General features: G+C 57.1%; 1 protein-coding gene across 2 annotated transcripts in view; it reads left to right on the top strand.

Annotated features, from left to right (window-relative positions):
- GTF2IRD1 (GTF2I repeat domain containing 1) overlaps nt 1-27,837 on the top strand; it is a 110,709-nt gene that overhangs the window by 22,817 nt on the left and 60,055 nt on the right. For both annotated transcript variants that reach the window (XM_036279217.1, XM_036279218.1), the window contains exons 2-9: nt 9,650-9,778; nt 12,490-12,631; nt 15,036-15,191; nt 16,968-17,151; nt 17,809-18,119; nt 19,156-19,245; nt 20,901-20,984; nt 24,834-25,017. In XM_036279217.1, coding sequence (XP_036135110.1) covers nt 9,656-9,778; nt 12,490-12,631; nt 15,036-15,191; nt 16,968-17,151; nt 17,809-18,119; nt 19,156-19,245; nt 20,901-20,984; nt 24,834-25,017 — 1,274 coding nt within the window. In that variant the 5' untranslated portion in view covers nt 9,650-9,655. The remainder of the gene's footprint in view (nt 1-9,649; nt 9,779-12,489; nt 12,632-15,035; nt 15,192-16,967; nt 17,152-17,808; nt 18,120-19,155; nt 19,246-20,900; nt 20,985-24,833; nt 25,018-27,837) is intronic.

Consider the following 27,837-nt stretch of genomic DNA (forward strand, 5'->3'; position numbering starts at 1 on the left):
ACGGGGTTACCTGCTTTTCCATAAATAAATCCCAGGTGAAGGGATGATGGGCTTGCCTTGATCTAAGCCTCAGAGAATCCCCAAGATTTTTTGCCCCAAGCACCTGCCTTTAGATGAGGACACAGGGGGACTCTGTTAGCAGGAAAGGGAGAAGGATGGGGTCAGAGTGGGGATTGGGAATCGGGTGTCTTGACCACAAGTCTAGATCGCCATCCATTGCGTTGTAGATGTTGTAACAAGCTGCCCTGCAGAGCCTGCCTGAACAGACAGGAGAGGAAGTCGGGGCCGTGGTCCGCTTTGTTCTCTGCCAGCTGCAGTGATAGGTGGACACCAGGCAATTCCATCCCCACTGAGGGGACCTGGGACAGGAAATGGAGTGTCCAGGGGGGTGAGGCTCATGGGGAGGAGGGGTGCCCCTGCCCTGCCCCCAGGAGGAGAGATTTCTCTTTGTTTGTTCTCAGGCTTCTTTTTCAGGAAACAAGCATATGGCAGCGGATGGTGCGGGGGCCGTGTTTGGGTGGTGTGTATGCTTGCCTTTTGCATGGCTGAGTGCATTTTTTATGAGCTCCAGCACCCAGCTGGTATACGAGGCAGTAGGACTTGAGTCAGAGGTGTTCCCCCGGCATCTGGAAAATTCCAGCTCTTTCCAGGGGTGGTTTTGGGGTTTCCCATGGGGAAGGGATTGGAGAACTTTATGGCAAACCCAGGCTCGAGCTTTGCAGAGGTCTGAGCTGAGGACGGTGTGTCCAGGAGTTGAAGATGTGGACCCGGATTTGTTTTTTGTTTTTTTTGGGTTTTTTTGAATTTATTTTCATATAGAGCGGGAGGGAGAGAGGGAGGAAGAGAGAGAGAGAGAAACATCGATGTGAGAGAGACACATCGAATGTTTGCCACCTACACGACCCCAACCGGGACTGGAAACAAACTGCAACTGAGGTACGTGCCCTTAGTGGGAACCGAACCCGGGCCTCTCTGGTCCGCGGGCCGCCGCTCCAACCGCTGAGCCAAACTGGCCAGGACTGGACCTGGATTTGTGAGTGAGGTATGGGGAGTGGAGGGCTCCTGGACTCATTTCCTGAGGCTGCTATGACAAATGACCATAAGCTTGGTGCCTTAAAATATCCCAAACTTATTTTCTCACACTTCTGGAGACCAGAACAAAATCAGTATTGCTTGGTCAAGATCAAGGTGTCAGCAGGGCCATGCTCCGTCCAGAGACTCCAGGGAGAATCCTTCCCTCGCCTCTTCCGGTGTCGGGTACCTGCCAGCATTCTCTGGCTTGTGGCTGCATTACTCCAGCTTTCCAGGCCGGCGTCTTCAGTTCTCTCTGCTCCGTCTTCATGTGGCCTTCCCTTCTGAGTGTGTCAGAGCTCCCTCTGCCTCCTTATAAGGGTACATGTGGTGGCACTTAGGGCCCCCTGGATAATCTAGGATAATCTTCCAGTCTCAAGGCCATCAATGTAATCACATTGGCATAAGTGATTTTTCCATATAAGGTGACGTTTCAGGCTCCAGGGACTAGGGTATGAATGTCTTTTGGGGGCCATATTTGGGCCTGTCACGAGTCCCTGCGGGCAAATCTGAGCAGCCATTCTTGTAGATGGGCTCTCCCATAGCACATCCCAGCCAGGCAGAGGCGTGCAAATGGGGATTCTCAGCTGACCCACCCCTTCCCTTCTCAGTTCAGCTCTTCCCCACACTGCACATGCCTGTGGACACCCCAGATATATCCAAGCTCTATCCACCCTCCGAAGCAGCTGCCCTTTGGGGGTGCACCTGCATCTGCACGGCCTACCCTTGAGTGTATCCATTATCTGTCTCTGTAACAAGTAGCTCCAAACGTAGCAAGGTCAAACAGTAGTCCTTTCTCATTTCAGTCTCTCACGTTTGGGGCTTGACTGGACTCAGCTTGGTGGTTCATTTTCAAGGTGTCTCCTACAATACAGTCAAAGGATGGCTGGGGCTGGGGTTGTCTCAGAGACTTCGTACTGGTCTGTTGCCTGGTCTGGGGAAGAGCTGGGTCTGCATCCCCACTGCCTCTCCAGCACAGTGGTGCCAGGGCAGCCAGACTTCCACATGCTGGCCTAGCGCCCCAGAGGTGTGTGTCTCAGACAGAAGGCGGTGCCTTTTGGGACCTGGCGGTCACGTGGCTGCACTTCCGGAGCACTCTGTTGGTTCGAAGTGAGTTATTAAGGCCCGTGTTCGAGTGGAGGGGAATTGCACGTCCCACTTGGTGGGAGAAGTGTCAACGAGTTTGCTGTCGTGTTTAAAGCCTCTGTGGGAGGACACCCAGAGAAGAGGCCCCCGGGGGCCCAGAATGGGGATGTGTTTTCCCAGAGGGTTCTGGGGATCTGAGTACCCAGAAGATGGCCTGGGGCAGATGTTAGCTCTGTGGGGTAAATCCTGCAGGTTTGCAGACTGCCTTTCCCTAGGAGGAGGGCCAGACAGGACCTTCTGAAGTGTAGACCCAGGCTCTGGGGCCACAGGTGGGACGGTGCAGGGTGTTTCCTACCGGATGGTCCCAGCATCCGACCATGGTCTGTGTCTAAAGTGCTTCAGGGGTCTGCGCAGCTCCCCACCAGCCTCGGTGAGAACCCCACACCACATCATGCTCACTCGTGCCTCAGCCTGTTGCCCCTCTGTCCAGGATGCCCCCCCACCACCTTCTTTGTGTGTCCTGGTTCTGCCAAACCTGCCCCTCCCCTTGGACACCCTTCCAGGCCCAGTTCTGTATACTAAGCCAGTACTGGGCAGACCCAGGGGGCCCAGAGGAGCTGGTGGTCTCATGAGGGCCCAGATGCCTCCGCTTTCTGGCAGAGGAAGAGCTGCAGGGGAGGAGGGAGGAAGGAGCTGTGGGTGCCCAGCCAAGGGGCAGCAGGCCAGCCTGGAGGGTCAGGACAGGAGGCACCTCCGTACCTGACAACAGCTAGGCGTGAGCCAGGCAAAGGGGAGGGATGTCTGTCACAAAGGTCGCAGAGGTGCTACGGCCCAGAAGCCAGAGGACAGGCGTGTCCAGGGGCCTGGAGACTTGAAGGGGAGGGTCTGGGTTCCCAGTTGGGCCACTGGCTAGGGAAGGCATCCCTGGGCTCAGGGGGCAGGCTCTCTCTTCAGGCCCAGGGAGGAGAAAGACCCTTCTGGGGGCCTCCTTGCCTATGCCTACCCTGGGGCCCCATGAGTGGGGAAGCAGAGCATTGGATGGGGTCCCTTCTCACTCCAGCAGGTGGAGCCCACTGTTATGTGGGTGTTCCAGAGGGAAGTGGGCTGAAGGCTTTGTCGTGGGGTGAAAGGAACCTGGGTTTAGTGGGCAAGATCTGGGTTCAGGTCCTGGCTTTGCCATGTCATGGCTCTGGGGCCTTTGGTCAAGCTGTCTGAGTCTCCAAATCCTCCTCTGTAAGATGAGTTAATTGTATACCAGGGGCCTTGCTGCCCCTCTCCCCCCCACTCGGCAGAGCCCCCTCAGCGAGAATGGCAGCTGGGCCCACTTTCTTGGCACTTGCCTTTTGGCTCTTGGGCCCTGTGCTTCTGTGTGTCCCAGAGTCCCTAGGCTCATAGATGAAGGACTGGCACCTGAGCCCTTGCCATCAAATGTGCAAACCCGCCCTGGCCGGTTTGGCTCAGCGGTTGGAGCGTCGGCCTGTGGTCCAGAGAGACCCGGGTTCGGTTCCCGCTAAGGGCACGTACCTCCGTTGCAGTTTGTCCCCGGCCCTGGTTGGGTCGTGCGGGTGGCAGCCACTCGATGTGTCCCTTTCACATCGATGTTTCTCTCTCTCTCTTCCTCCCACTCTATCTGAACAAAAAATGGAAAAAATGTCCTACGGTGAGGATAAAAAAAAAGTGTGCAAACCCTGCCTCGGGTCCTCTCTGCCTCCCGCCGGGAATGTGGCCAGCCCCACGGGCCTCGTCACGACCCAGCTGGCCTGTCACTGCACCTTGGGCTCCGCCGTTAGCCCCATTCCTCTGAATTTGGAGTGGGTCATATATCCCAAATCTCGTCCTGACTTTGTCACTCACTTTGAGTAAGAATGTCCTGCCTCTGGGTATTGGTTTCTTCATTCCCCTCCGCCCTGCCGTGGTTGGAGGTCATGGGTGTCGGAGTGCTCATAAACAGGATGGCAGCCTCCAAGGGAGGTCGAGGCCTCATTCCAGGGCCCTGGTGGGCAGCCGTGGCCGGCTGGCGTGAGGGTGGCTCTCCAGCCTCGGACAGAAGGAAGGGCCTGGCAGTGGGGGGGGGTGTTGTTGAACCCCTGGATGAAGGGAGCATCCAGAATGGTGGGTGGGGAAAGGGAGTTTTACATGGGCCAAGCTGGGAGGTTCATCTGCAGCCCTGATTTTTTGCCTGCACCCCTTCCGACCTCTGACCCCACCAGCCCTATTCACTCCTGCTGGGCCACTGAGGGAGGCCAGGTACTCACCAGGGCACCTGTCCCCTCAGGCACCCAGGCCATGGGCAGCAGAAAGGCTGCGCGGGCTCAGGATCACCTCCCCTTAGCCGCCCAGCTGGCCTGGAGTGCAGCGTGTTGGGATTGGAAACAGCCAAAGTGATGTCCAGTCACCCTGGCCCAGGCCTGGCTGGAGTGGGCTTCCTGGGCCTGACCTCCGGGGGGTGCCTCCCACCTGGAGGCCGGCCTGCGTTGGGCAGCAGCAGCGACTCAGACATGGACACTAGTGTTTGGCTAACCACTGGCTCAGGGACTGGGCTGGCCTCCAGCTCTCAGCGGCCAGCAAAGCGGCCACTGTCCAGGCACGGAATCCCGGCGAGGGAGGGAGGCAGCGGGCGGGAACAGCGGAGGAAACTAAGGCTCAGGATGTTGGAGCTGGAAGCGTCCCCAGGACCGGGCTGTGCCTGGCGGTCAGGATCCCCTGGGAATGTAAACGTACATTGTCCTGGGCCCCACTGTGGACCTGTCACCTCGGGGCTTCTGGGGCCCGGGGATCTGGGGGTTGGGCTGACAGGTGTTGGCAGCAGCTGTACTGCCTGCCTGCCTCCCTCATAGGGGGGCCAGCAAGGCCGGGAAGCTGAGCCACGGGGCAGGCTTCCCACGGCAGTGTCCTAGACCAGGAACCCAGATCTGCCCTCCACAAGCTCCAGCTCTGCCCTGTGGGGCTTCTGTCCCCTCCGGCCATGCCAGGCATTCAGACACAGGAGTAGCTGCCACCTGTGCTCTCCCTGCAGAAAGTGGCCCTGCCCCCTCCTTTGGGAGGCCCCTTCTCTGTCCCCTCCCCTGAGGAGCCCGCAAGCCCATCTCTCGCCTTATCAAGGGAAACTGGATATTTTGGACCCGAAGGCAGGACCTAATGTCCATTGCTTTGTCTTCCTTGTTGGTGTCTGTCCTTGTTCTCAGAGACTGAGAGGGCGTTTGGGCCCCTGGCCCTGGGTTCCCTGTGTCGTGCACTGACCAACTGCCCTGCCTTGCCTGGGACTAAGAGGTTTCTGGGCTAAACCCAGGACAGTCCCAGGGGAACCAGAGCGAGTTAGTTGTCCTGGCTGAGTGTCAGCTGTGGATGTGATCAGCTGGTCTTTCTGGTCCTGTGTCCTGGCGAGCGAGAGGAGTATAGTCCTCCCAACAGAAAAGACCGAGCTTAGGGACAGACAGACAGACAGAAGGACAGACTTCATCCCTACTACCCAGTGGTTGGGGATCTGGGCAAGCCCCTCTCTTGTCTCTGATGGAAGGCAGCTCCCACAGTGATACTTCACCCCAGACCTGCCAGCTGTCTAGGTGTGGGCAGTGCTGCAGGACGTGGACGAGCACCTGGCCAGAACACCTCTGGCCCAGAAGCCTCCCTCTCTTTCCCTTCCAGGACTGTCCTGTGATCTGACTACGACCAGAGTTGCCATCTCCCACACTGCCGGCAAAGCCAAGCGTTGGCAGACGCTCTGCTGACCGCGGGCAGCTGCCCCGGCTCCCGCCTGAAGGGGCCAGCTACCACCCTCGTTAGTTCTCGAGTATTTGTCGAGGGTCCGTGAAAACCCCAGCAGTGATTAAGACAGTGGGGATCCGGTAAATCTGAGAGGGGTATGGCCTCTGGCCTCCCAGAGCTCACTTTCTAGTTGGGGCAATCAGGTGAAAAGCCCACAGACATGTCACTTCAGACCCGTGAAGAAGATAAAAGACGTGGAGTGAGTGTAGGGTAGGGGCTGCTGCTGTGGCTTCGTGGTCCAGGAAGGTTCCCGAGCTGGTGATGGGGCCGAGGGACCGCGGGGGGAGATGGAGACCGAACAGCCTTCCGCCGGTGGAGCCGGGTGTAGGAGGCCCTGGGTGGGCCTGGGTCCCCGGGGCCTGCAGGGAGAGGAGGTGTTGCTTTCCATTCTGCATATAGCGGGAAACCACCAGAAGCTTCTGAGCAGGAGAGCGACATGAGATTTATGTGGCTGCTGTTTACGGCGGGTCCGTGAGGGCCCAGAAGGGCAGAGAGGCCAGGGAGGAGGCTGTTGCCAGGGCATGAGGAAGTGAGGATGGAGGCCTGGGTGGGCAGGTGACGAAGAGCAGACAGACTCGGGTGTATTCTGGAGCCAGGCAGACTTGCCCCATACTTTTAGAAATGACAGAGAAGGGACTCCGGGATGACGCCAGGGTTTCAGCCTGAACACCCCGAGTGGGTGACCGGAGAGAAGCAGGTCTGGAGAGAATGGGCTGTGCTCCCTTTGAGCGGCTTGTTAGGTGCTGGACAGTGGAGGACGCAGGCAGCGGTGGCATCTCAGGAGAGGCAGGAGAGACATCGAGTCACCAGCACATATGTGATGTCTAAAGCCAAGAGATTGCCTCGCAGTGAGGGAGGGTGTGGGACAGGGAAGTGGAGAGAGGGCCCAGGACCCATAGCGTCTGGCAGTCAGTGCCAGGAGGGGAATGCCCTGCAGGTAGGAGGAAAGCCAGGTGTGTGGTGCCCTGGCCGCCTCGGGAGGTATTTGAGGATGGAGAGGGTGCTCACGGTCTCTCTGCCTGCCTCTTGGCCCTAGCAGACCTTGTCACTGAGGGTTTCCTGGCCACATGTGCCCGAGGTCAGGAGCTAGCTGCCCGTCACTCATGGTATCGCTTCTGACGTCCTCTCTCAGGTGCCCCAAAGCGGCACTTGCGCATCTATCTCCAACCTCGCCCCTCAGCTGGGCCTCAGTTCCCGCTCCCCCCTCCAGGCACCTGCCTCCTTGTGAACTGCCTGTCGTGCTTGGTGTTTCCTGTTCTGCATATAGTCTTTTGGTTTTATTGGGTGACTTTCTTTCCTCCTCGTTTTTAGTTTAGAACCACCCCCAGTTTAAGTGGTTGATCCAGCACGGTCCCGGCAGATGTGGGTGTCTGCAGGGGTCATGGTTCGTGGCTCCCAGCCCGCGCTCTCGCCCCCTGCCCCGGCCACACTGCTCCAGCCACATGGAGCCTGCCTCTTTCAGGGACCTGGGAGTTCGCAGCGGGATCTTCTCCCTCCTTCATCCCTACACACCCACTTGCCCAGGGCTGGGCCTTCTTGGGCTCTGGCTTAGGACAGAGGGTCCTGGGAGCCCAGATGGCCAAGAGAAGGGGTCAGAGAGCGGCCCACAGCCCAGCCTCCCTTCTCTCCCTTCACCACCCGTCCCTTTCTGACTCCCTGCATTCTTCCTAAACAGATTAGGAGCCGGCAGCCGGCTGGGATGACCTGGAGGCCAGGGCTGGAGCGCTGTCTGGTGCCTCCTGCTTTGCCCTGATTCAATTTGGACTCCAGCAGCTGGGAGGCTGCATCCAGAGGCCTTCCTGGGAAGGGCTCACGAGACTGGCAAGCAGGAGGTAGCTGCGCCTCAGGCAGGCAAACCTCTCAGCTGGTCATGCCACAGAAGCCCCTGGCCCTGGCATCTGGCTGCCTTAGTCCATTAGCATCTTATTCACTGCCTGTCATACCCTCAGCATCCTTAATACTGTGGATTTTGAACTTTTATAACATTGCAACCTAGGGGAAGAAATACATTTTATAAACATTCAGAAGTGAACCCAATACACATTTTGGCGAACTGCTGACTGGCCAGTTGTTAAAATCAGTATTTATCCACAGCCAAGCAGCAGACGTGGGCCGGGACTGAGGCCAGAGCCCAGCTCTGATGCACCCTAATTCCTTCGAATGTTCCTATAACCGAAGTCAGACGCCTCTCACCTTATGTGGGACGCGCTTGGACATTTGCTCTTCTGTGTCATCGATTTTGTGACCCACTTAAAGGCCACGGTCGTTGGTGTGGACCACAGTGCCTTGGTTCATGTTGTACGTCTGGCTATGAGCTGTGCCTGGGGGCGCAGCAGTGACAGGCAGACTGGTCGCTGCCCCACAGCTTGAGGTCCAGGAGCAGCTGCAGTGATAGAAGACACTCCGGGCTTGGCACCCTTTAAGGCACCAGACCCAGCTGTCACCTGCCCAGTGCTGTCCCCATCCCCAGTCATGTGCACAGACTCCTTCACCCTGACCTGCTAGAAGTAAAGAGGGCAGGATCCGCAGGCTCCCTCCAAACCCATGCCCTGGTCCCTGCTCACTGCCCTGAACTGGCAGCCTGGGCCCTGCACACTGAGCACTAGGTGAGGCCGAGTCCAGAGAGGGAAACCGACCACCCTCTGCCCTCTTCTTTGCTCGGATTGGTGAGGGGGCAGCTGCCTCAAAGGAAGGCACTGGCACTGAGGAGGCCTGCGGTGTGCCCCCTGGACATGTTTCCTGGGGTTTGGAAGAGGGAGGGCAGGATGGAATGGGGACTGAGGAGGCCGACCTTTGTATCCAGTGGCCGGGCTGGGGGGCACAAGGCAGCAGGTCCACATCCTGCCTGTGGCATTCCTGAGCGGGGCCCTGGTCTGAGGGAATGCAGCTCAGGAGCCTCTGACGAGGGGACAAAGTCCTGTGTGACCCAGGTCCGAGACAAGCAACCTCCGTATCTCTGAGACTGAGTCCTGACGGCCAGGAAGTGGACTGTGGCTCCGCCCTGCCCAGGGGAGCCTGTGGCTTGATACAGAGCTGTGATGGAGGAGCTTGGGGACATGTGGGAGGCCAGCAAGAGCACCTGACCCAGCCGGGGCCGGAGAGGGCAGGAGGTGGGGTGCAGGGGTGCCTTCACAGCAGAGGCAACAATTAAAAGTTGAGTGGGCAGTCAGTAGATGATGAAGGGGCCAGGAAAGGCTCTCAGGCAGGGAGCATGGAACGTGTGACAGCTGGGGAGCCACAAGAATGTCAATACGTTTGGGGGATAGTGACACTTAGAATACCTGGGTTGTGGGTATCTGGCCCAGTAACCTGGAATTCCAAGTGGAGTCAAGAAACAATATGGGGAGTAGAGAACCACAGAGGGTGTGTGAGTGAGAGAGCTGTGGCCAGAGCAGTGTGCATGGGGAGAGTTGGTGGTTGGGGTGCTGGGCAGACTGGTCCTGGTCCTGGGCTCAGCTCTGGGGCTGCAGACTTGGGGCACCCCTCTCAGTTTTCCTGCCACCTGTGCCCACACCCGTGCAGGCCATGTGCAAGCTGCTGCGTGTCCAGGCCTGACAAGGCTCTAATTCCATCTTGCACGTAAGACCCTTAGGAGGAGAGAGGGCCAGCTCTTGATTCAGCCCCCCGGGAAGCAGAGACAGCCCTGGGGTCTGGGGCCAGGCCCGTTGGGGTGGGCACCTACCGTGTGTTCCACTCCCTGTGGCACATACCCACCTCCTCTTGCCAGGTCACCATGGCCTTGCTGGGGAAGCGCTGTGACGTCCCCACCAACGGCTGCGGGCCTGACCACTGGAACTCGACCTTCGCCCGCAAAGACGAGATCATCACCAGCCTTGTGTCTGCCTTAGATTCCATGGTGAGTGCCCTTGCCTGCCCCTGGAGGGTGGGACACCCAGGCTAGACTGGAGTTCGAGTCTCACCTCTGCTGCTTAGATCAGCCTTCATTGACCTGAGCCCCTGTGTCCCCGCCTGCAACAGGGCCTCTGCCTATGCCAGGGGACAGGAGGCTTCGGTGAGATCAAAGATGTAAAATCCAGTCCTGGGAATAAACGCTGGCTCTGGTCCTCATCCCCTTGTCTGTGTTTCATTAACTCTTATCATTGAAGGCCTGTCCCTGGCGTGGTCACACGTCTCCCTCCCAGCACCTGGCGGGTAATGTGTGGGCTTTGATTCATTAGGAAGTTGTACTCGTCCTGGCCTGTTTGGCTCAGCGGTTAGAGTATCAGCCCTCGGACTGAAGGGTGGCGGGTTCAATTCCCGGTCAAGGGCATGTACCTGGGTTGCAAGTTTGATCCCCAGTCCTGGTCGAGGTTATGCAAGAGGTGACCAATCCAGGTGTCTCTCTCACATCAATATTTCTTTCTCTCTCTCTCTCTTTCTCTGTCTCTAAAAATCAATGGAAAAATATCTTTGGGTGAGGATTAACAATGGAAAAAAAGAAAGCTGTAATCCCGATATTACAGCAAGAGTTGTAACTGCCTCCCGGGGCTGGGAGAGAGAAACGGACTTCATAAATCACTCCTCTGGCACCGCTGCCAACGTACCTAAACCTGTAACAGTTTACCCCAAATGAGGAAATAATAATGATGTCATTTTCCTCTGTCCTTTTCCAGGGGAAGTTCTGTGATGGAAGGTAGGCAGGTGATGTTGAAATTCAGAGAGGGCAGTACCTTACCTGAAGTCACACAGTATGACCAGTTTTTAAAGTGTACTCACGGACAAAGTCTTCAGTTCTCTAGGGCACAGGGCCTCCTTCCAGACTGTTCTGCTGTAGGCGGCTCCAGGGCAACTTAGGTGGTGTTTGGGCCACAGGCAGTAGGCTCCCCTGGGGAAGCTGGCTGGGTGCACCCCCTGCCCGGTGCAGAGCGGCCTTCCTGGGAGGGGAGCTCCAGGAGCTCAGCCCTGCATCCTGCTGCAGTGTTTGCCTGGTGGTGGTGGAAGCGTGGCTGACACGGCCATCGCCTCAGCCACTAGCCACAAGGGGCAATTGACATTTAAAGGGTAACTAGTTAAAATTAAATTTAGTAAACAATTCATTGCTCATTCGCACCAGCCTCATTTCAGGTGCTCATGGCCACAGTGCAGAAATAGAACATTCCCATCATGGCAGACGTTTTATTGGACAGAACTGGTCTAGAGTGTTTTTCAAAGGCTCCTTGGAGCTTGGAAGAGCCGATGACCCTGTAGCTAGCCTGGTGACATGAACAAGACAGGCCCTTTGGGTCCTTAACAGGTTTCCTGGGGAACCTTCATGGGTGACAAGGCACTTGCTTGGAAGTGACTGAACTCGGGCATCCTCCAAGGTCCTCTACTGGTCTGCAGGGGTAGGGAGCCCAGGTGCTGTCCATTCATCATCACCCCTCACCCCACCCCCATTTCAGCCCCTCCTCCAGGCATTTCCTCAGGGCCTTTGGGTGAGTCGATTCCCTGCTGTGTGGCCTCAGCTCCTTCAGCTAAGAAGCGACCACACTGCTCCAGCTCTGATGGCCACTCCTTTGTTGGAAACAACCAAATCCATTTGTCTTGCTTGTTAATGTCCTACGGCGTTGCTGCAGGGAAAGGGAGCAGCAGGTTTTTGTTTTAATCTTAGTGAGTAGGAAACAAAACCCCACTCAATAGGGGATCTATGGAGACAGGCCTGCTGGCCGGGAATGTACCGGCTTCCTCACCAGTGACTCCAGGTTGGAGCTGGCACAAGAGGCATGGTTATGGCCCAGAGAGGGTGAAGAACATGTCTAGGTCACACAGCAGCAGAACCATGATTAAAAGCCAGACTCTCCTGTGCCGGCAAAGTGCTACCTATCTGATATAAAACCCAGCATGTGTCAGGCACCGACTGCCTGCCGAAGCTTCATAGGCAGGCTTTCCTGGTGAGGTCGGTCAGAGACCTGACAGGTTGGTGGTCTTGGTTGAGGGCCCCTGTGTTAGGGCCTCCCATGCAGTGAGCCTGCCAACCTCGACTCTAGAGCTACAAAAATACCTCTTTGCCTAGACACCCTCGTGGGATGCCCCAGTTTAGAAATCCTTTCCCATCAACCAGGCCTCCTTGATCCCACAGTCAAACCCAGTGAAGCCCTCTGGGCTCCATTCTACAGATTTAGAAACCTGCCCAGTGAGGGAGTGACTGCCCCAGTCCCACAACAGGAAGTGGTTGGAGTGGGACTGAAGCCTAGATCTGTCTGAGCCATGGTTCTCCTGGGCCACCTTCTCCTCACCCAGGACTTGGAGAGCCCAGGCCAGGATTATCTCTGGGGCTGGGTCCAGGCCTGACATAGGAAGCCTACCCCAGAGCAAGGAGGACCTGGGCAGAGAGAGGAGCAGAGGCCTGTGCCCTTGTCCTCCAGCCTCTGTAAACTTCTCTTCTCCCCCTGACCTTGGCCAACTCGGGGGCTCGGGGGGGTGGTCATTCATTGGTTGCCACTGCAGATTCTAAGACTGAAAATGTTGGAGGAGCGCCCTCCCCCTGGAGCTGCTGGTGGGAACTCACATCGTACCCCCAAAGCGGGCATGGAGGTGTTCCGGGATGTGGGGACCGTCCCCCGCTGACCTCCGCTGCTCCCTCCGCAGTGCTCCGCGCTCTCCAAGCTGAATGCAGAAGTGGCCTGCGTTGCTGTGCATGATGAGAGCGCCTTTGTGGTGGGCACCGAGAAGGGGAGAATGTTCCTCAACGTGCGGAAGGAGCTGCAGTCAGACTTCCTCAGGTTCTGCCGTGAGTACCCAGGGCTCCGGGGGGCCAGGGTATTGGGTCCCCAGAACAACACCAGGGTGACTCTGTGTTGGGGGATGCCCTGGACAGGAGGGGTTGTGCAAGCTTCCCGATGTGGCATTATCAGGGGCGGCCCCAGTTTTAGTTGCAATCGCACAGCAGCCCCTGGGTTGATAGAGCCTGGCTGACCTGACCGCACCCCAGGGCCAGCCAGATGCAGCCAACCCCGTCTACTCATTGACAGAAGGGGACACTGAGGCCCAGTGTTGTTGCCCAGTTCCTGTGCATCCCTGACCCAGGGGCTGAGCACACTTGTTCCAGTAGTCCTTATTGAGTGCCTGCTGTATGCAGCAGCCTTCACTCTGCCAACACATTTATCCTGATGTCAGCCTCATGAGGGAGGCACTGTCATTGTTACGGGAACATCATCTTGGAGCCACCTCCTGGTGGCTCATGGGGCTGGAGTGACTGAGCCCGCCGCACGTAGCAAATGCTCGATGAAGTGAACGGTGAGCGCTGCTGTGGTAAAGGGTGCTGTTGGCCCAGCCGCGTGCTGCTGGTTTGCTTTCCCCAGCAGGCCTAGGGCACGGCTACCACTGATTTGCAAACAAGAAGCAGGCTCAGTGAGCATGAGCCACTTCCCAGGGTCAGAGCCAACGAGTGAGGCGGGCTGGGTTCGAGGCCAGGCCTCTGGTTCTGAAACCCGTGCTCTTGCTGCTGCACCCCTTCAGAATCGGGGCAGTGCCGCAGGGCACCCCCAGGAGCCCTGTCACGAGGTTCTGTTCACTCTGGCAGAGACCAGCATTCAGGGCTATGAGCTGGAAGCCCCTAGCTCTTCAATGCTACCTGAGCCTTCAGGGCCCTTCATAACCCAGGCCCTGCCTCTGCGTTGTCCTCCCGGCATTTTCTGTACCTGCCCCGGCTGCGCTGTGCTGCTCACCAGCCCTGTTGCCCTTGCTGTTCCCCACCGGGAAGGGCCTCCTTCTCTCCTCTACCTGGCAGGTGCCTGCCCAGCCTCCTGCCCCAGGTCCCATTTGGGCCCCTCCACCCCTTGAACCTATGCTGTGGTTGCTCCCTGCACCACGCTAGCCTCCTGTGCCCTAAATTTTCCTCTGTGCCTAGTGTCCCACCTTGGCAGTACGCTGGGGGAGGTCACCTTCACCTTTTTTGGTGGAGTAGGTTCTACAGGGTTGGGGCCTGGCCCCAGCACTGAAGGCTCGCCCTTGGTTGGGCATTCAGGCCATGATCTGGGACTCAGAGCTCTTGAGTTAAGATCGGGCCCTGGAGTCAGGTGCCTGGGGCCACATCCTGTCCCTGCCACCTGCTACCTACTGGGCCTCAACCTGCCCACTCGTGAAAGGGGAGAACAGTGCTACCCTTCTCGTGGGTCTATCTGAGGATTAAATCAATTAATACACGATAAGCTCTTAGAACAATGCCTGGCACTTAGCTCACACTCAGTAAATGCCAGATCCTGTCTTACCAGTATTAGCAGTTTCATTACACGCCAGGCCTGGACCCTAGGATCAGCCACTTCAGGGAAAGCTGTCCCCTGAAGTGGACATATTATTTTTGGGGTCCAGCTGCTTCCCCAGCCAGCCTCTCCATCCCACTCAGCCCTCAGAGCCTGCACCCTCTCCATGACAGAGGGTGGGGGACTGGGCCAGGGTAGAGTGGGCAGCAGCAGGGTCTGTGGCCCCCAGTTGGCAGGCTGGGAGCCAGACTGGGGCCTGGGGAAGGTGCACCTGGCTTCCCGGAGCCAGGCAGAGCCACTATTTATAGCACTGGGAACTCGGCTGGTTTATTTCAAGCTTCACAGATCCCTGGAGGAGGACAGGCTCCAAGCGGGGAGGGGGCCTTGGGCCCTCCTCTCATCTCCTTTCCTACACTGTTTCTAGCACCTTCCCCATCCAAGGATCCACTGACACTCCTGAGCCTCTACCCTGGCCCAGCCCAGCATGAGCCTGCCTCTTTGCAGCCCGTGGGCCTCCTGGTGGGGTCCTCATAATCCCCCCATTCGGCAGGGCAGGGAGCTGGGCCTTGACTGCTTAAGACCGAGCATTCGTGTCAGAGCATAGAAAGGGGCGGCGGAACAGACATTCTGGGTTCTGAGCCAGCAGGTCTCCCGCGAGAGCTCGCAGACTGAGGAGGAAAGAGACTTGCCTAAGGTCACACAGCAAGTCAGAGGTGAGCAGGGGTGAGACCCAGGCCCCATGACCAGCCCTGGCCCTGGGCAGGGTCGTTGGGGCAGGATTTGCTCACTCGTTAATTATTCACTCATTCATTTGCACTTTGTGTTGGGTGCCCCGCTGCTGGGCTCAGCACAGGGCAAGGACATCCCAGCTCACTGGGAAGGTGGTGAGATGGGTGCTCACCACAGCCCCACCATGTGCCCTGTGTCCCACAGGAGGACCCCCCTGGAAGGAGCCGGAGGCAGAGCACCACAAGAAGGTGCCTCGGAGTGAGGTCGGCGGCCGGAGCATCCCTCGGTCTACCTTGGAGCATAACTCAGATGTGTACCTTCTGCGGAAGATGGTAGAGGAGGTGTTTGATGTTCTTTATAGTAAGATCCTTCCTCATTCCATTTGGGGCCCCCAGGCGGGTGGGAGCCCCAGTCCCCACCCAGATGAGGCTCCCTTCTGCCCACCACGGACCCTGAGCAGCACTCCAAGGCATGGGGCATCACCGGCGCTCCTGGGTCCGGTGTCCCTTGGCCTGGATCTTCCACCCCAGCCCATTTCCCGAGCCATCATCTCTGCTCCTGCCCTGGCACTGGCCACTGTCACCTCTCACCTGGAAATGGCCCCCGGCCTCCTCACCTCCCTGCTGCCTTCACCACCTGTGCCAAGGGCATCTTCCCAAAGCACAAGTCTGATCATGTACTTTCCTGCACTGCCTTTGGGGGTGCCCTGTCACCCTCAGTGTGGCTTAAGTGCCCACCACAGCCCCTCCCGCCCACCTCTCCAGCTGGGCTGATCCGCCTCACAGAACCACTTCCTGTTCCCCGGCACACTCTGGCTTCACTTCACACCTCCTCACCGTTGTGCCACTGTGCCTTTGGGGACTGCCTTCTCCTCTGTACGGTGGACACCATAGTACTCTAAGGCTCAGCTCCAGGAAGCCCCCACGCTGGTTAGGGCCCCCTCTGGGGACCCACTGGGCCCTGTCCCCGCACTAGCCCAGTTGCTCTCGGCTGGGTCAGGGACTTCCTGCTGTTTCTGCGGTGCCCAGCCTCCAGGTCAGGGCCTGGCGGCCGGTGCTCGAGGGCGTTTGCTGAATGACTGAATGAAGGCTGACTGTCAGCCAAGTCCTTCCTGCGGGGCTGGGGAGGGGCAGGCCTGGCCTTTCTTGGGAAGTGTTGGGCTGCAGAGTCTTGGGGTCCAGTGGTAGCCTTCACATGCCCTTGGTGACCTTGGGCAGGTCCCTGAGGGTCCCACCTCATTCATCTCTGACCTGCTTTATTCCTTTCCCTATTCAGTCCTTGGTTCTGTGGAGCAAAGGCCTATGAGGAAACTCCTGCTGCTGTTTAGATGTCAGGAGAAGGAGGCCGAGGGGGTAGGGGGCCCAGAGGTCCCGGGTGAGCACACTCACCACCCTGGGACAGGAAGACTTGTCACTCGTGGTTGGCTGTGCCACTGCAGACACTTTCGCCAGCTGCAGGGTTGGTGCCCAGAGCCCCTACACCCCTGCCCACTCTGCCCTGGCTCCCTTCCCCACCTTGGGCAGAATCAGAGGTGGTGGGGCCCTTTCTGGCCCTGGGTGGGGGCTGTAGCATGGGGACCACAACAGATGCTCCGATTCCAGGCCCCTCGGCCTCCCACCCCGTGGGCCCAGCCAGCCTGCTCACCTTCCCTCAGCCTTACATCTTCTTGGTCTATGTCTCCTCTCTCTTTCTGTTCTTCTCTCCCTCCTGTCTTCCCTACTTCTCTCCCTCCTTATTCTCCTCTCCCTTCCTCCCGGGGGCTTTTCCTTCCGTCTCTCCCCGGTCCTTTCTCTCTCATCGCTCACCTTTCTCCCCTCCTCACTTCCTGCCCACAGCCCCAGGCCTGCTTTTCCCTCCACCCAGATGCCCGGAGTAGGGAAGAGAAAAGGCAAAGGAAGCAGGGGCCCCTTGATGGGTAGCCCTGGCCCTCAGACAGTGGGGCCTGATCCACGGCCCCACCCACCAGCCTGTGGGGGTTCTTCTGTGCAAAGTTTGCATTTAAGGAGCTGATGGTTCTGTTTCCTGGGAACCCAGCACCACGGGGAGTCACTCCGCATGGCCCCAGCTCCAGAGCATGTCTGCCCCCACCCACCCTGGCCGCCCTCTCACACTCGGCCCTCTGCTCGGCCCCCGCAGGCGAGGCCCTGGGAAGGGCCAGCGTGGTGCCTCTGCCCTACGAGAGGCTACTCAGGGAGCCGGGGCTGCTGGCCGTGCAGGGGCTGCCTGAGGGCCTGGCCTTCCGGAGGCCGGCTGAGTATGACCCCAAGGCCCTCATGGCCATCCTGGAGCACAGCCACCGCATCCGCTTCAAGCTCAAGAGGTAAGTGAGGCAGCCTGCCTGGGAGTGGGCCAGGGTCTGGTGGCTGGGCCAGGAAAGGCTAGGAGGGTGACCTGCTTCCAAGCTGGATCAGCCACCTGTAGTCAGTTACCTAGGCAGAGAGGAGGGGACTGCAGACCCACACGGGGACCCTGGTTGTAAAAGCCCCCAGTTGATAGTGGAGGCGAGGCCAAAGCCCTGTCGTGGAGCGTGACCTGAGCCAGGTGTTTGGTTACGGAAGCCTTCCCAGGGGCCTCTGTGCTGCAGAGGCTGGGAGAGACAGTACTGCAGGCTTCAGGAGCAGCCGTGCACAGGTGTGGCGGTGGGAAGCCCACCGACGGCCATCAGTGCGCCGGCCCCACTGTCCGCACACGAGCCAGGAAGAAGAGGGATGTGATGGGGATGGGAGCCGAGTAACTGCAGCTGAAAGGACACAGTTGGTGGGCTGGGGCACAGGCAGAGGGCCTAGCCGTGGGGCCCTGGACACATCACGCCCCACCCCAGGCCTGCACCTCCATCTGTGAAGTGGGGCATGGCCTCTGTCCTGCACACCTCACGGGCTGTCGTGTTCTGTGAGGGGGGCTGAGGGGCTGCAGAAGGAGGTGCAGCCAGCGGGACAGATGCACAAAGCCGCCGTGTATCCTTCTCTCCTTTACCCAGGCCTCTCGAGGATGGCGGGCGGGATTCAAAGGCTCTGGTGGAGCTGAACGGTGTCTCCCTGATAGCCAAGGGGTCTCGGGACTGTGGCCTGCATGGCCAGGCCCCCAAGGGGCCACCTCAGGACCTGCCCCCTACCGCCACCTCCTCCTCCATGGCCAGCTTCCTGTACAGCACTGCACTCCCCAACCACGCTGTGAGAGAGCTCAAGCAGGAGGTGCCCGCCTGCCCACTTGCCCCCAGCGACCTGGGCCTCAGCCGGCCCGGGCCTGAGTCCAAGACGCCCACTGCCCAAGACTTCCCTGACTGCTGTGGTAAGCTGCTGCTGGGACCCACGTCTGGGGGTGGGACAGAGGTCACTCATGCAGGGCACCCTCCAGGGCAAGTCACAGTGCTCAGGCCTTCCCCAAACTGAAGGAGGAATGTCAGGGTAGAGGCTGGAGCAAGACAAATGCCATCCTAGCTCTTTACGCCAGGCCTTTAGTCAGCCATTTGTAAACAGCGTCCTTGGCCTGGGACCAAGAGACAACTGAGAGGACTCCCAGAGGAGTCTGTGGAAAACATGCTAATTGGTCACGTGCATTTAATAAGCACCTACTATATACCCACTGGATTAGGATACTGGAAGCATTAGAGAAGGAACAGCTGAGTATGAAAAAGACCTGTGTTCATATTCTGGTTTCTCTACTTAGTGGCTAGGTGTCCTGGGACAAATCTCTGTCTCTGTGAACCTCAGTTTCCTCATCTATAAAATGGAGATGCCAGAAGTACCTACCTTATGGCGTTGTTATCATGATTAAACGGCAGAGCATGTTAGAAATGCAAGTTCTCAGGCGCCACCAAGCCCTATAAGTCTGAAGCTTTGGGGACAGGCCCCAACTGTCACGACTTGACAAGTCTACTGAGTGGTTCCAACGTACACTCAAGTTTGAGAACTGCTGTATTAAAACACGGCTAAAGTTTAGCACATAGTAGGTGCTTGTGTTATATTTACTGTTGTTATTATGAGGAGGAAAAAGGATGCCTACACACACACACACACACACACACACACACGTGAGCTGAGCAGGGGGATGGGACTTACATGTCTATTTTGTTCCCACCGGGAAAAGGTGACTTCCGACATCCTGCCCTCCCTGATCTGTCATTTGGATAGCAGACTCTGTTAAAGAATGTCTCAGGCCACTGGTTAGGGAAATTGCCTAGAGTTCATGATCACAGGACTTAGTTCTGGGGTGTTTGTGTTGGGTAAGACTGTTACCCCAGAGCCAATGCCTGTGCACTGAGGCTGGATTTGGGGATCCTTCTCGGGCCTACCTCAAACCTGCACCTTTCTTTTTCCTTGTCCAGGACAGAAGCCCCCCGGGCCTGGTGGGCCTCTCATTCAGAACGTCCATGCCTCTAAGCGCATTCTCTTCTCCATTGTCCATGACAAGTCAGGTAGGACAGTGTCCATGGCAGCACCCAGACCAGCGTGGGACTCTGGGAATGGGGGTTGGTTCTTGATAAAATAGAAATGTGTCTACCATCTGTTTGTGAGAGAAAGGAGGAACAGCTCTGCACAAGGGAATTGTGAGTAAAACCAGTGTAGATAGTTATATATTGCTGCATAACAAGTTGCCCCCAAACCTAGCTTAAAGCAACAAGCATTTATGTCTTACAGTTTATGTGGGACGGGAACTCGGGAGCAGCTCATCTGGGTGTTCTGGCTCAGGATCTCTCAGGGGGTTGTCATCCAGATGTCGGCTGCGGCCGTGATCATCTGAAGGCTTGAATGGGGCTGGAGTAATTGTTTCCAAGCTGAGTGGGTGGCTCTTGGCAGGAGGCCTAGTCTCACTACCTGGGCCTCTGCAGGGCTGCTTGAGTATCCTCACAATATGGCAGCTGGTTTCCTGAAATTAGTGATCCCAGAGACAGTAAGGAGGAAGCCACATGTCTTTTATGACCTAGCCTCAGAAATCACTGTCACGTCTGCCATATACTACCCTTTTGAAGCCAGAAGCTTGATCCAATCCACACTCAAAGGGGGAGAGAGAGGAATTAAACTCCACCTCTTGAAACAATATTAAAAAAAATTGTGGGCAGATTTGAAAGTACCTCACCGAGAACTGAGAGCAGGACAATTTGGGATTCATTTATACCAGAGAGGGATGCAGTGAGACTTTTCAGCAGTTTTGCCTAGTGGAGGTCTCTTTTTCCTCCAATGAAGGCTCTTTTTAGACAACCTAGACCCCTGGGATGAGAATAGAGACCCTGCTGCCCCAAACAAGGTTCATCCCTGGCAGGGAGGGGACATGGATATCCAGATAGAACAGCATTGAAGGAGGCCATGGTGGGCAAGGGGGTAGAATCTCACTGGGTCCTAGCTAGGTGATCTCAGGCGAAATACTGAGCCTCTCTGAGCTTCAATTTTCCCATCTAAAGAATAGAAATAACGTCTATATTTAAGGGTTGTCCTGAGAGATTTTATAGGAGGGGGTGTGTGTGTGTGTAGTACTTAGCACAGATAAGCACTTAATAAATTAAAGATGTTGCTTTATAATTATAAGGACAAATGATCACTCTTTTTATTCATAGTAAATTGAGGCAGAGGCTTTGGTTTGTAAGAAGCCAGCATGGTTGAGGGTATGTGGGAAGCTGACAAGGCCTGGGCCGGGTGAGACCCCAGATGTGAGGTGTGAGGGTTAGGTCTTTGAGGTCAGGACTCAGCCTCTTTTTACTCAGAGGGAGCATTCTCCCAACCTGCTACCCGTCTGGGGCGGGAGGGGCCCAGGATGGACAGGCGGAGCCTGCAGTGTCCACTGCCCATGGGGTAGACAGAAACAAGAGGAGAGAGCAGATGGGGAGACCCTCAGAGCGTCCTGGGTTTGTGTGGGGCTGCTTCCTGCAGGAGGCTGGGGCCTCAGGGTCCAAGGTGGGAAAGGGTGGGAGGGCTGGGGCTCTGGAGGGGAAAGCCCAGGCCCCCGGGGCCTTGGAGGGAGTGTGGCTGTCAGGACTCAGCCCCAGCTGGGACCCGGGGCGTCTCATCATGAAGTAGCCAGGCCATGGGTCACGTCTTTGACTGGCCATCACTTGCACCTCCTGTGTTTTGATAGAGAAGTGGGACGCCTTCATAAAGGAAACCGAGGACATCAACACGCTCCGGGAGTGCGTACAGATCCTGTTCAACAGCAGATATGGTGAGTGGGCGGCGGCCCACCGCGTGGCCCCGGCAGCGTGTGGAGCATCTCGTTATGTGGCAGTCACTTGTATTCCCTAACGTGACAGCCGGAGCCATATGCTGTCTGTCACCCACATGCCATCGGTGCTAATGCCATCCCCTGTCTGGGGAGGGGGTGGCTGTGTCAATATTTCTCGTCTGCCTTCTCCAGGGGCTGAGCTGATGGCAGAACCCCAGACCCTGACTCAGCTGGGGGAGGCGGGCAGCTCGGGAGCAGGCTGTTGGATGAGAAATGGCTGCTTGTGAATTTCCCACAGCACCGGGCCGCTGCCTGCCTCCTTGCCTGTGCCTGCGCGGTGCCCTCTGCCTGGCAGGCCCTTTGCATCTTTTGGGGGCAAATTCCCACTTGTTCTTTGAGACTTAGCCTGGGCTAGGTGGGCCCCCAAAGCCCTGTCAGGTATGGTTGGAGGGGGCTTATTATGAATAACAAAAGATGCCCTTCTCACCCGTCACTTGGGAAATGACAAGGTTCGGGAGCCCTTGTGCCAGGTACCAGAGCTGAAGACCACACAGGTACTTACATCACCACCAGTCTTACTTTCCTCCCTTTCTTCTTCACACATATGTACCGCTCTCACACTTACTCGTGCATTTTGAGCCTCCACCTGTGCCAGGCACCCCGGCCAACGCTGGTCTCCAGGTGCCTCAGTAGCGGGCCGCAGCCACAGTCGTCCAGGCTGGGATGTGTAGCACACAGGTGGGAGTCCTCGGAAAGGGAGGCTAGCTCGAAGGAAGGAGAATTCTCAGTGGACTTGGGCAGTCACTGGTGGCTTCATGGAGGAGGTGCCCTTTGACCCAGGCTAGGGCTGAGGAGGCCTGGGCAGGTGGGCTTGGCAGTTTCAGGCTGCGGTGGGGCTGAGCAGGGCCCTTGAGGCTTTAGTGAGGAGTCTGGAATAGCCTGGTGCCTTTGATGTGGCCCCCCTGGCCCGCCCTCTGCCCAGTCCTGCTGTACTGGAGACCGGTCTGCATCTGTCCCCCGGGCCCCCAGCAGGTGTGAACTGGATGGGAAGCAGGGGGCAGGAGCCAGGGAGGGCTCTGCTCCAGCCCAGCTGGCACACAGCCGCCCGTCTCTGGCCTGTTGTGAGCTTTTGATGTTTCTGGAACGTGGAACCTTTTCTAGACATCAGCACCTGGGCCCCAAGTCCAAGGAGGGTTGTTGGGCTTAGAGTGGTCCAGGTCTTGCCCCCGTCTCAGCTTTCCCTTCAGCTGCCCTGGGGAGAGGGCGGTTCCCTGTCAGTACTGGGGGTCCCGTGGGTGCGGACGTTTGTCGACCTGAGGCATCCTGCAGACCCTGGGTGCACAGGTTCTGCTTCTGGCTCTGCCCTTTCAGCCACCAGTTCTGGGTGAGGGCATGAGGTGATGGGGCTAAGGGTACAGAGAGGAAAACAAAAGAAAGGGAGGGGTCAGCCTTCAGGAAGCCTCAGGACTTTGTCCCCTTGGGAGAAGTTGAGACTAGACGAGGGAAGTCGGACTATGCGCGATGGCTGGGTCTCCCCTTCCCGGCCCTGCTGCAGCCGAGGCGGGGCTGCTCGAGCCTCTGTCCGCTGGAGCTCGTGGCGCTGAAGAGCCGGGCCCAGCACATCTGATGAACGCGACTGGACACGAGTTCACGTAGACTTGAGGAACCCACTGCTCAAGCGCTGGGGCTGGGGCGTGGCTGGTGGGGTTGGAGGTGGGAGCAGAGGGAAGAAGTGGTTTGACAGCTGTTGAGATTTCGAGGGTTTGATTTGACATGAGTTAAGTGTGAGTTCACAGTGGGACCGAGCTGTCAAAGCCGCCAGTGCAGACCTGGGCTGCATCAACAGAAAAACAAAGTTGACGGAGTCCCAGGGAGGGCCCCGGACAGCTCTGCTCTGCCTGGCCAGGGCATGGCTGGAGGGAGGTCCAGCTCAGGACTGGTACCTGTCAGGACAGACAAAACTTGGAGGGAACACAGACCAGGATGGGGAGGGGTCTGGGGAACAGTGAGGAGATAGGGGATTCTTGGGAGAAATCAGAATGACAAGGCGAGAGTAGAAATTCAGGCCGGGGCTTTGTTTGCTGGGATCTCTTACCCTTTGAGACGACGTGGAGGGACCTGGAGAGCATTATGCTGAGTGAAATAAGCCAGTCAGAGAAAGACAAGTACCATATGACCTCACTTATTTGTGGAACATAATGAACAAAATAAGCTGTCGACCAAAAGAGATCCAGAGACATGGAAGTAGGGAACAGACTGACATAACTCAGATGGATGGGGGTAGGAGCGGTGGGAAGAGATGAACCAAAGAACTTATATGCATGTGTGCACAGCCAGTTGACACGAATATTAGGCTGGGGAAGGCAGGAGGGGGTGGGAGCAGAAAGGAGGGGGTCAATGGGGAAAAAAGGGGACATCTGTAATACTTTCAACAACAAGAAAAAAAAGTGGGAATCCAGCCCAGCTCATCTCCTGAGACCTCCCAGGTCTTGGGAGAACAGGGACGCATCAAGCCCTGGCCAGTGGTTTCATTGATTGGAACATTGTCCCGTGCATGTAAAGGTTGCAGGTTCGATTCCTAGTCAGGGCATGTGCCTAGGTTGTGGGTTCTATCCCCAGTTGGGGCGCATACAGGATGCAGCCAATCAATGTTTCTCTTTCTGTCTCTCCCTTACCATCTCTCTAAAAATCGATTTTTTAAAAAAGTAGCATCTGCCCAGCTGCTGTGGCTCAGTGGTTGAGCATCGACCCATGCACTAAGAGGTCACTGGTTCGATTCCCGGTCAGGGCACATGCCCAGGTTGTGGGCCAAACCCCCCGTGGGGAGCATGCAGGAGGTGGCCAGTCGATGTTCTCTCTCATCAATGTTTCTATCTCTCCCTCTCCCTCCCTCTCTCTCTAAAAATAAAGAAAGAAAAACCTTTTTTTAATTATAAAAAAAAGTGCCATCAAGCACATGGTGGGTGCTCTGTAGTGTTTGGTGAGTAGAGCTGGGTGTGAGCCAAGGACTGAAATGCACACAACCAAATCCAAGTCTGGAAGAAAAGAACAGGGACCACTCAGGAGCCCGGATTCTGTCTACACTACTGTCGGCAAAGCGCTCAGCCTCCGGCCTGCATCTCATTTATGTCACCGAAGTGCACAAGGAGTGCCAGGCCCCTCTCTGGAGGGAAAGGCACACCTGTGTGGCCAGCAGCATCCTGCCAAGAGCCGCCTCGAGCCTGGGAGCTTCCCGTAGCCGTCCGTTCACTCAGAAAATGCAAGGAGCAGCTGCTGCGGGCCAGCCCTGCCTCCATCCCGCGGAGCTTGGGTTCCAGGCGGGAAGCCAGCGTATAGATGAGCATGTTTGGGGTGTCAGGGCGTGATAAACTCGGGGCGAACGACAAAGCAGGGTGGCCTAGGGAGGGGTGGAGGGTTTGTTTTAGGCTGACGAGATGACGTTTGAGCAGACACTTGGAGAAAAAGAGAAAGGGAAGCATATGGTTATCTGGGAGAAAAATATCTGACTAAATGGAGGAGCAAGAGCAAAGGCCCTGGGGTGGTGGGGGCCTGGCATGTTAGGGAAGCAACAAAGAGGCTGGAGAGACCAGGGTGAGCAAGCAGAGGGGTGAAAGGGAGATAGGTCACAGGTGCTGGGGTCCTGGTCATATTGGGCCCCCTAGGCCCAGGTAGGACTTTGACCATCCCTGAGTGAAATGGGAGCCTGTGGGCATTGTTTGAGAGAGGACATGATTTGACACGTCAGTGTGGCCACTGGGTGGCAAGAGATGGGAGGTGGTGGTGACCATGCCCTGGGGCCCTGCGTGCCTGCAGCCTTCCTCACGCTCAGCCTTGCCATTGCCCTTCCAGCGGAAGCCTTGGGCCTGGACCACATGGTCCCCGTCCCCTACAGGAAGATCGCCTGCGACCCAGAGGCTGTGGAGATCGTGGGCATCCCAGACAAGATCCCTTTCAAGCGTCCCTGTACCTACGGGGTCCCCAAGCTGAAGCGGATCCTGGAGGAGCGGCACAGCATCCACTTCATCATTAAGAGGTACGGGGCACGTTGCAGGGGCCATGGCCCTTGCTCCAGGCTGGCCTGGGTGTGGGGTGTTAGGGTGTGAGGGCTGGGCAGGGCCCTGGGGAGGCGACGATGGGGCAAGGGTGGAATGAAGGAGTTTTCTGACTTAACACAGCGAATCAGGCAGACCTGGGAGAGAATTCAAACCCCGTAACCTAGCGGCTGTGTGGCCACCTCCTCCCTGGGGAGGGTGTTGGCCCTCATAGCTGGACTCACCACCAAGCCTGCACCTGCAGTTCTAGGCAGTGCTCAGACTTCCCAGATGCTCCCTCCTTAATGGTTAGAGATGGAGGGGTGGCCAGAGGCCGAGCCAGCCAGCCCCCTGCCTGCAGGCAGCACCACACTGGTCCCTCCCCAGGCATCTGTTCCGGAATGTTCCCTCTCTGAGGGCGCGGTCCCAGTGCACTTGTTGACTCGTGCATGCTGGCTTGTCTATTGCCACTAGACTGTGAAGTGAGCAGGGTCTGCAGACAGGGCTATTTGGCTCATTGCTGAGCCCCAGTGACCGGAGCAGTCCCTGGTATGTAGTTGACGCCTGATGCGTATCTGGATGAATGAAGGAACGAACACATTGTCCGAGTTGGGCTCATACCTTCTGCCTTCTTAGAGCTTACGAAATAAACAGGGTTATGGGAGGAAGAGAAATAGGGGGTGCTATTTAGGGTGGTCAGGGGGTCTCTGAGAGAAGGTCCCATTTGTTAGACCAGAGCTGGGAGTTGGAGAAGGGGAGGCCTCACACAGAGCTGGGCAGTGTTTGGGCAGAAGGGTTGGCCAGGGGTGCAGAGAGGCTGGGATGTGAGTAAGGTCGAGACTCGTTCTAGAGTGGTGGGTAGGCCCTCCGCAGGGCGCTAGAGGCCAGAGTCGGTGTCTGACGGGCCCTCAGACTCGGGGAGATTTGAGCAGAGGTGGGGAGACTCGAAAGGAGGCTACAGCAGTGGGCCAGGCCCTCATTTCGGGTGAAGTGGCTGGATTTGGGATAGATTTTCAGCTGTGATAGTGTTTGCTGGTGGATGGAATGTTGGGATGGGGAGGGGAACAGAATTGCCCGCATGAGTCTGAGTTCATTTTGGATACATTGACTCAGGGAAACTCAGGTGATGAAATTCTCCTAGCCAAGTTGAGATATCAGAAGCTCTGGAGAGAGGCCTGGGTGACAGATAATAATCTGAACATTGTCAGCATGGGCCAGGAAGGGATCGTGAGGAGGAGAGAGAGAGATGACAAGAGAAGAGGGCCCAGGTGGACCCTGGGATCCCATGTTAGCGGCCCAGGCGAGGACGGAAGGCTGAGACAAGTGGCCAGGATGGTGGGTGGGGCTCTCGATGCCTCCCTGGAGAAGAGTCTGGAAATCAGGTGAGACAATGTGGGTCTCCTGCTTAGAACCCTTCACCACCTCTGGCCCTCGGTGCAGGGCACGCTCTCTGGCCTTTTGATGGCCACTGAGCCATCCTTCTTGCTGCTCTGCCTTCTCATGCCCCTGGGAACTCCTGCCGCTGCACCTGCCTCTGGGCCCTTGCCGAAATCCTTCCCTCCACCTGGACCAGCTTCCCACCTGTCTGTCTTTCAAGGCTTGCTTTTGCTTTTCTCTAAGTCTGAAAGACCATGCCCCTCCCCCCATTAGCACACTTCTCACCTTGCTTGCTGCTGCGGCTGAGTCATCTCATGTGCTTTTATAACCCCTGCTGTGGGCCCACTTGATGAATGATTCTGGAGGTGGAATGTAATCAGTCATCAGGCAGTGCCTATTGTTGTCTAGCTTAAATCCCTCTTGCTGCTGCCTAAGTCCTTTTTGTTTTGTTTTTTAATCTTCACCTGAGGGTATACTTTTTCTATTTACCATCAGATAGAGTGGAAGGGAGGGGGAGAGAGTGAGATACATCAACTGGTTGCCTCCCAAATGACCCGACCAGGGCTGAGGACAAACCGCAGCCGAGGTACGTGCCCTTGACCGGAATTGAACCCTCAACTCACTGGTGTCTGGGCTAATGCTCTAACCTCTGAGCCAGACCGGCCAGGGCCTAAGTCCTTTTCTCTCAGTTGACTCGGTAGGGGTAGGAGAAAAGAAAGCACCAAGGACACCTCAGCGTCCCCTTACGTGCCTGACCATGGTGTTTCACCTCCCCTGATGCAGACTACAGCTCATTTCCTTCTTCACTGGGATGATGTGCCGAACACCTCCTGCAGGCCCGGCCCTGCACTGGGCTCTCCTGAGGAGTTAATGAAACAGCAAGCATAGTCCCCACCTGCCCCCAGAGGCTGCTGCCCATCATGGGGGTGATCGCCCTGTGATGAGTCCAGGGCACTTCAAAACATGTTCCGAGGTGTAGACTCAATGGCATTTGAGCAGCAAACTTGGGCTTCCTGGAGGAGGAGGCTTCGGCATCAGGTGACTGGGCTTGAGGCCACTTGCATCTTGATAACCGTGAATGGCAACTTTCTTCTGAGCCCCCGTTTCCTCATCTATAAAAACAGGGACAATGATGCCCCTCCCCCAGGTTCTCCCCAATGTAAACTGAGGAAACGGACATAACCCACCTGACGTGCAGTAGATGCTCAACAGACACGAGTCCTTCCCCCCGACCTCACCCCCCTGATGTATAAAGGAGTGAAGCACATCGGCACTGCTGTCCTGGATTCCGATCCTGGCCTATCACTTCCCGGCTGTGTGTCCTTGGGCAAATCACTTGACTGCTCTGTGCCTCACTTTCCTCATCTGTGAAATGGGGCTAGTGATTGTCCACATAGTGCTGATGGGAGGCTGAATGACTGGGTCTGAGTAAAGTGCCTGAACAG

This window comes from Molossus molossus, unplaced genomic scaffold (genome assembly GCF_014108415.1).
Source record: "Molossus molossus isolate mMolMol1 unplaced genomic scaffold, mMolMol1.p scaffold_m16_p_3, whole genome shotgun sequence".
NCBI lineage: Eukaryota > Metazoa > Chordata > Mammalia > Chiroptera > Molossidae > Molossus > Molossus molossus.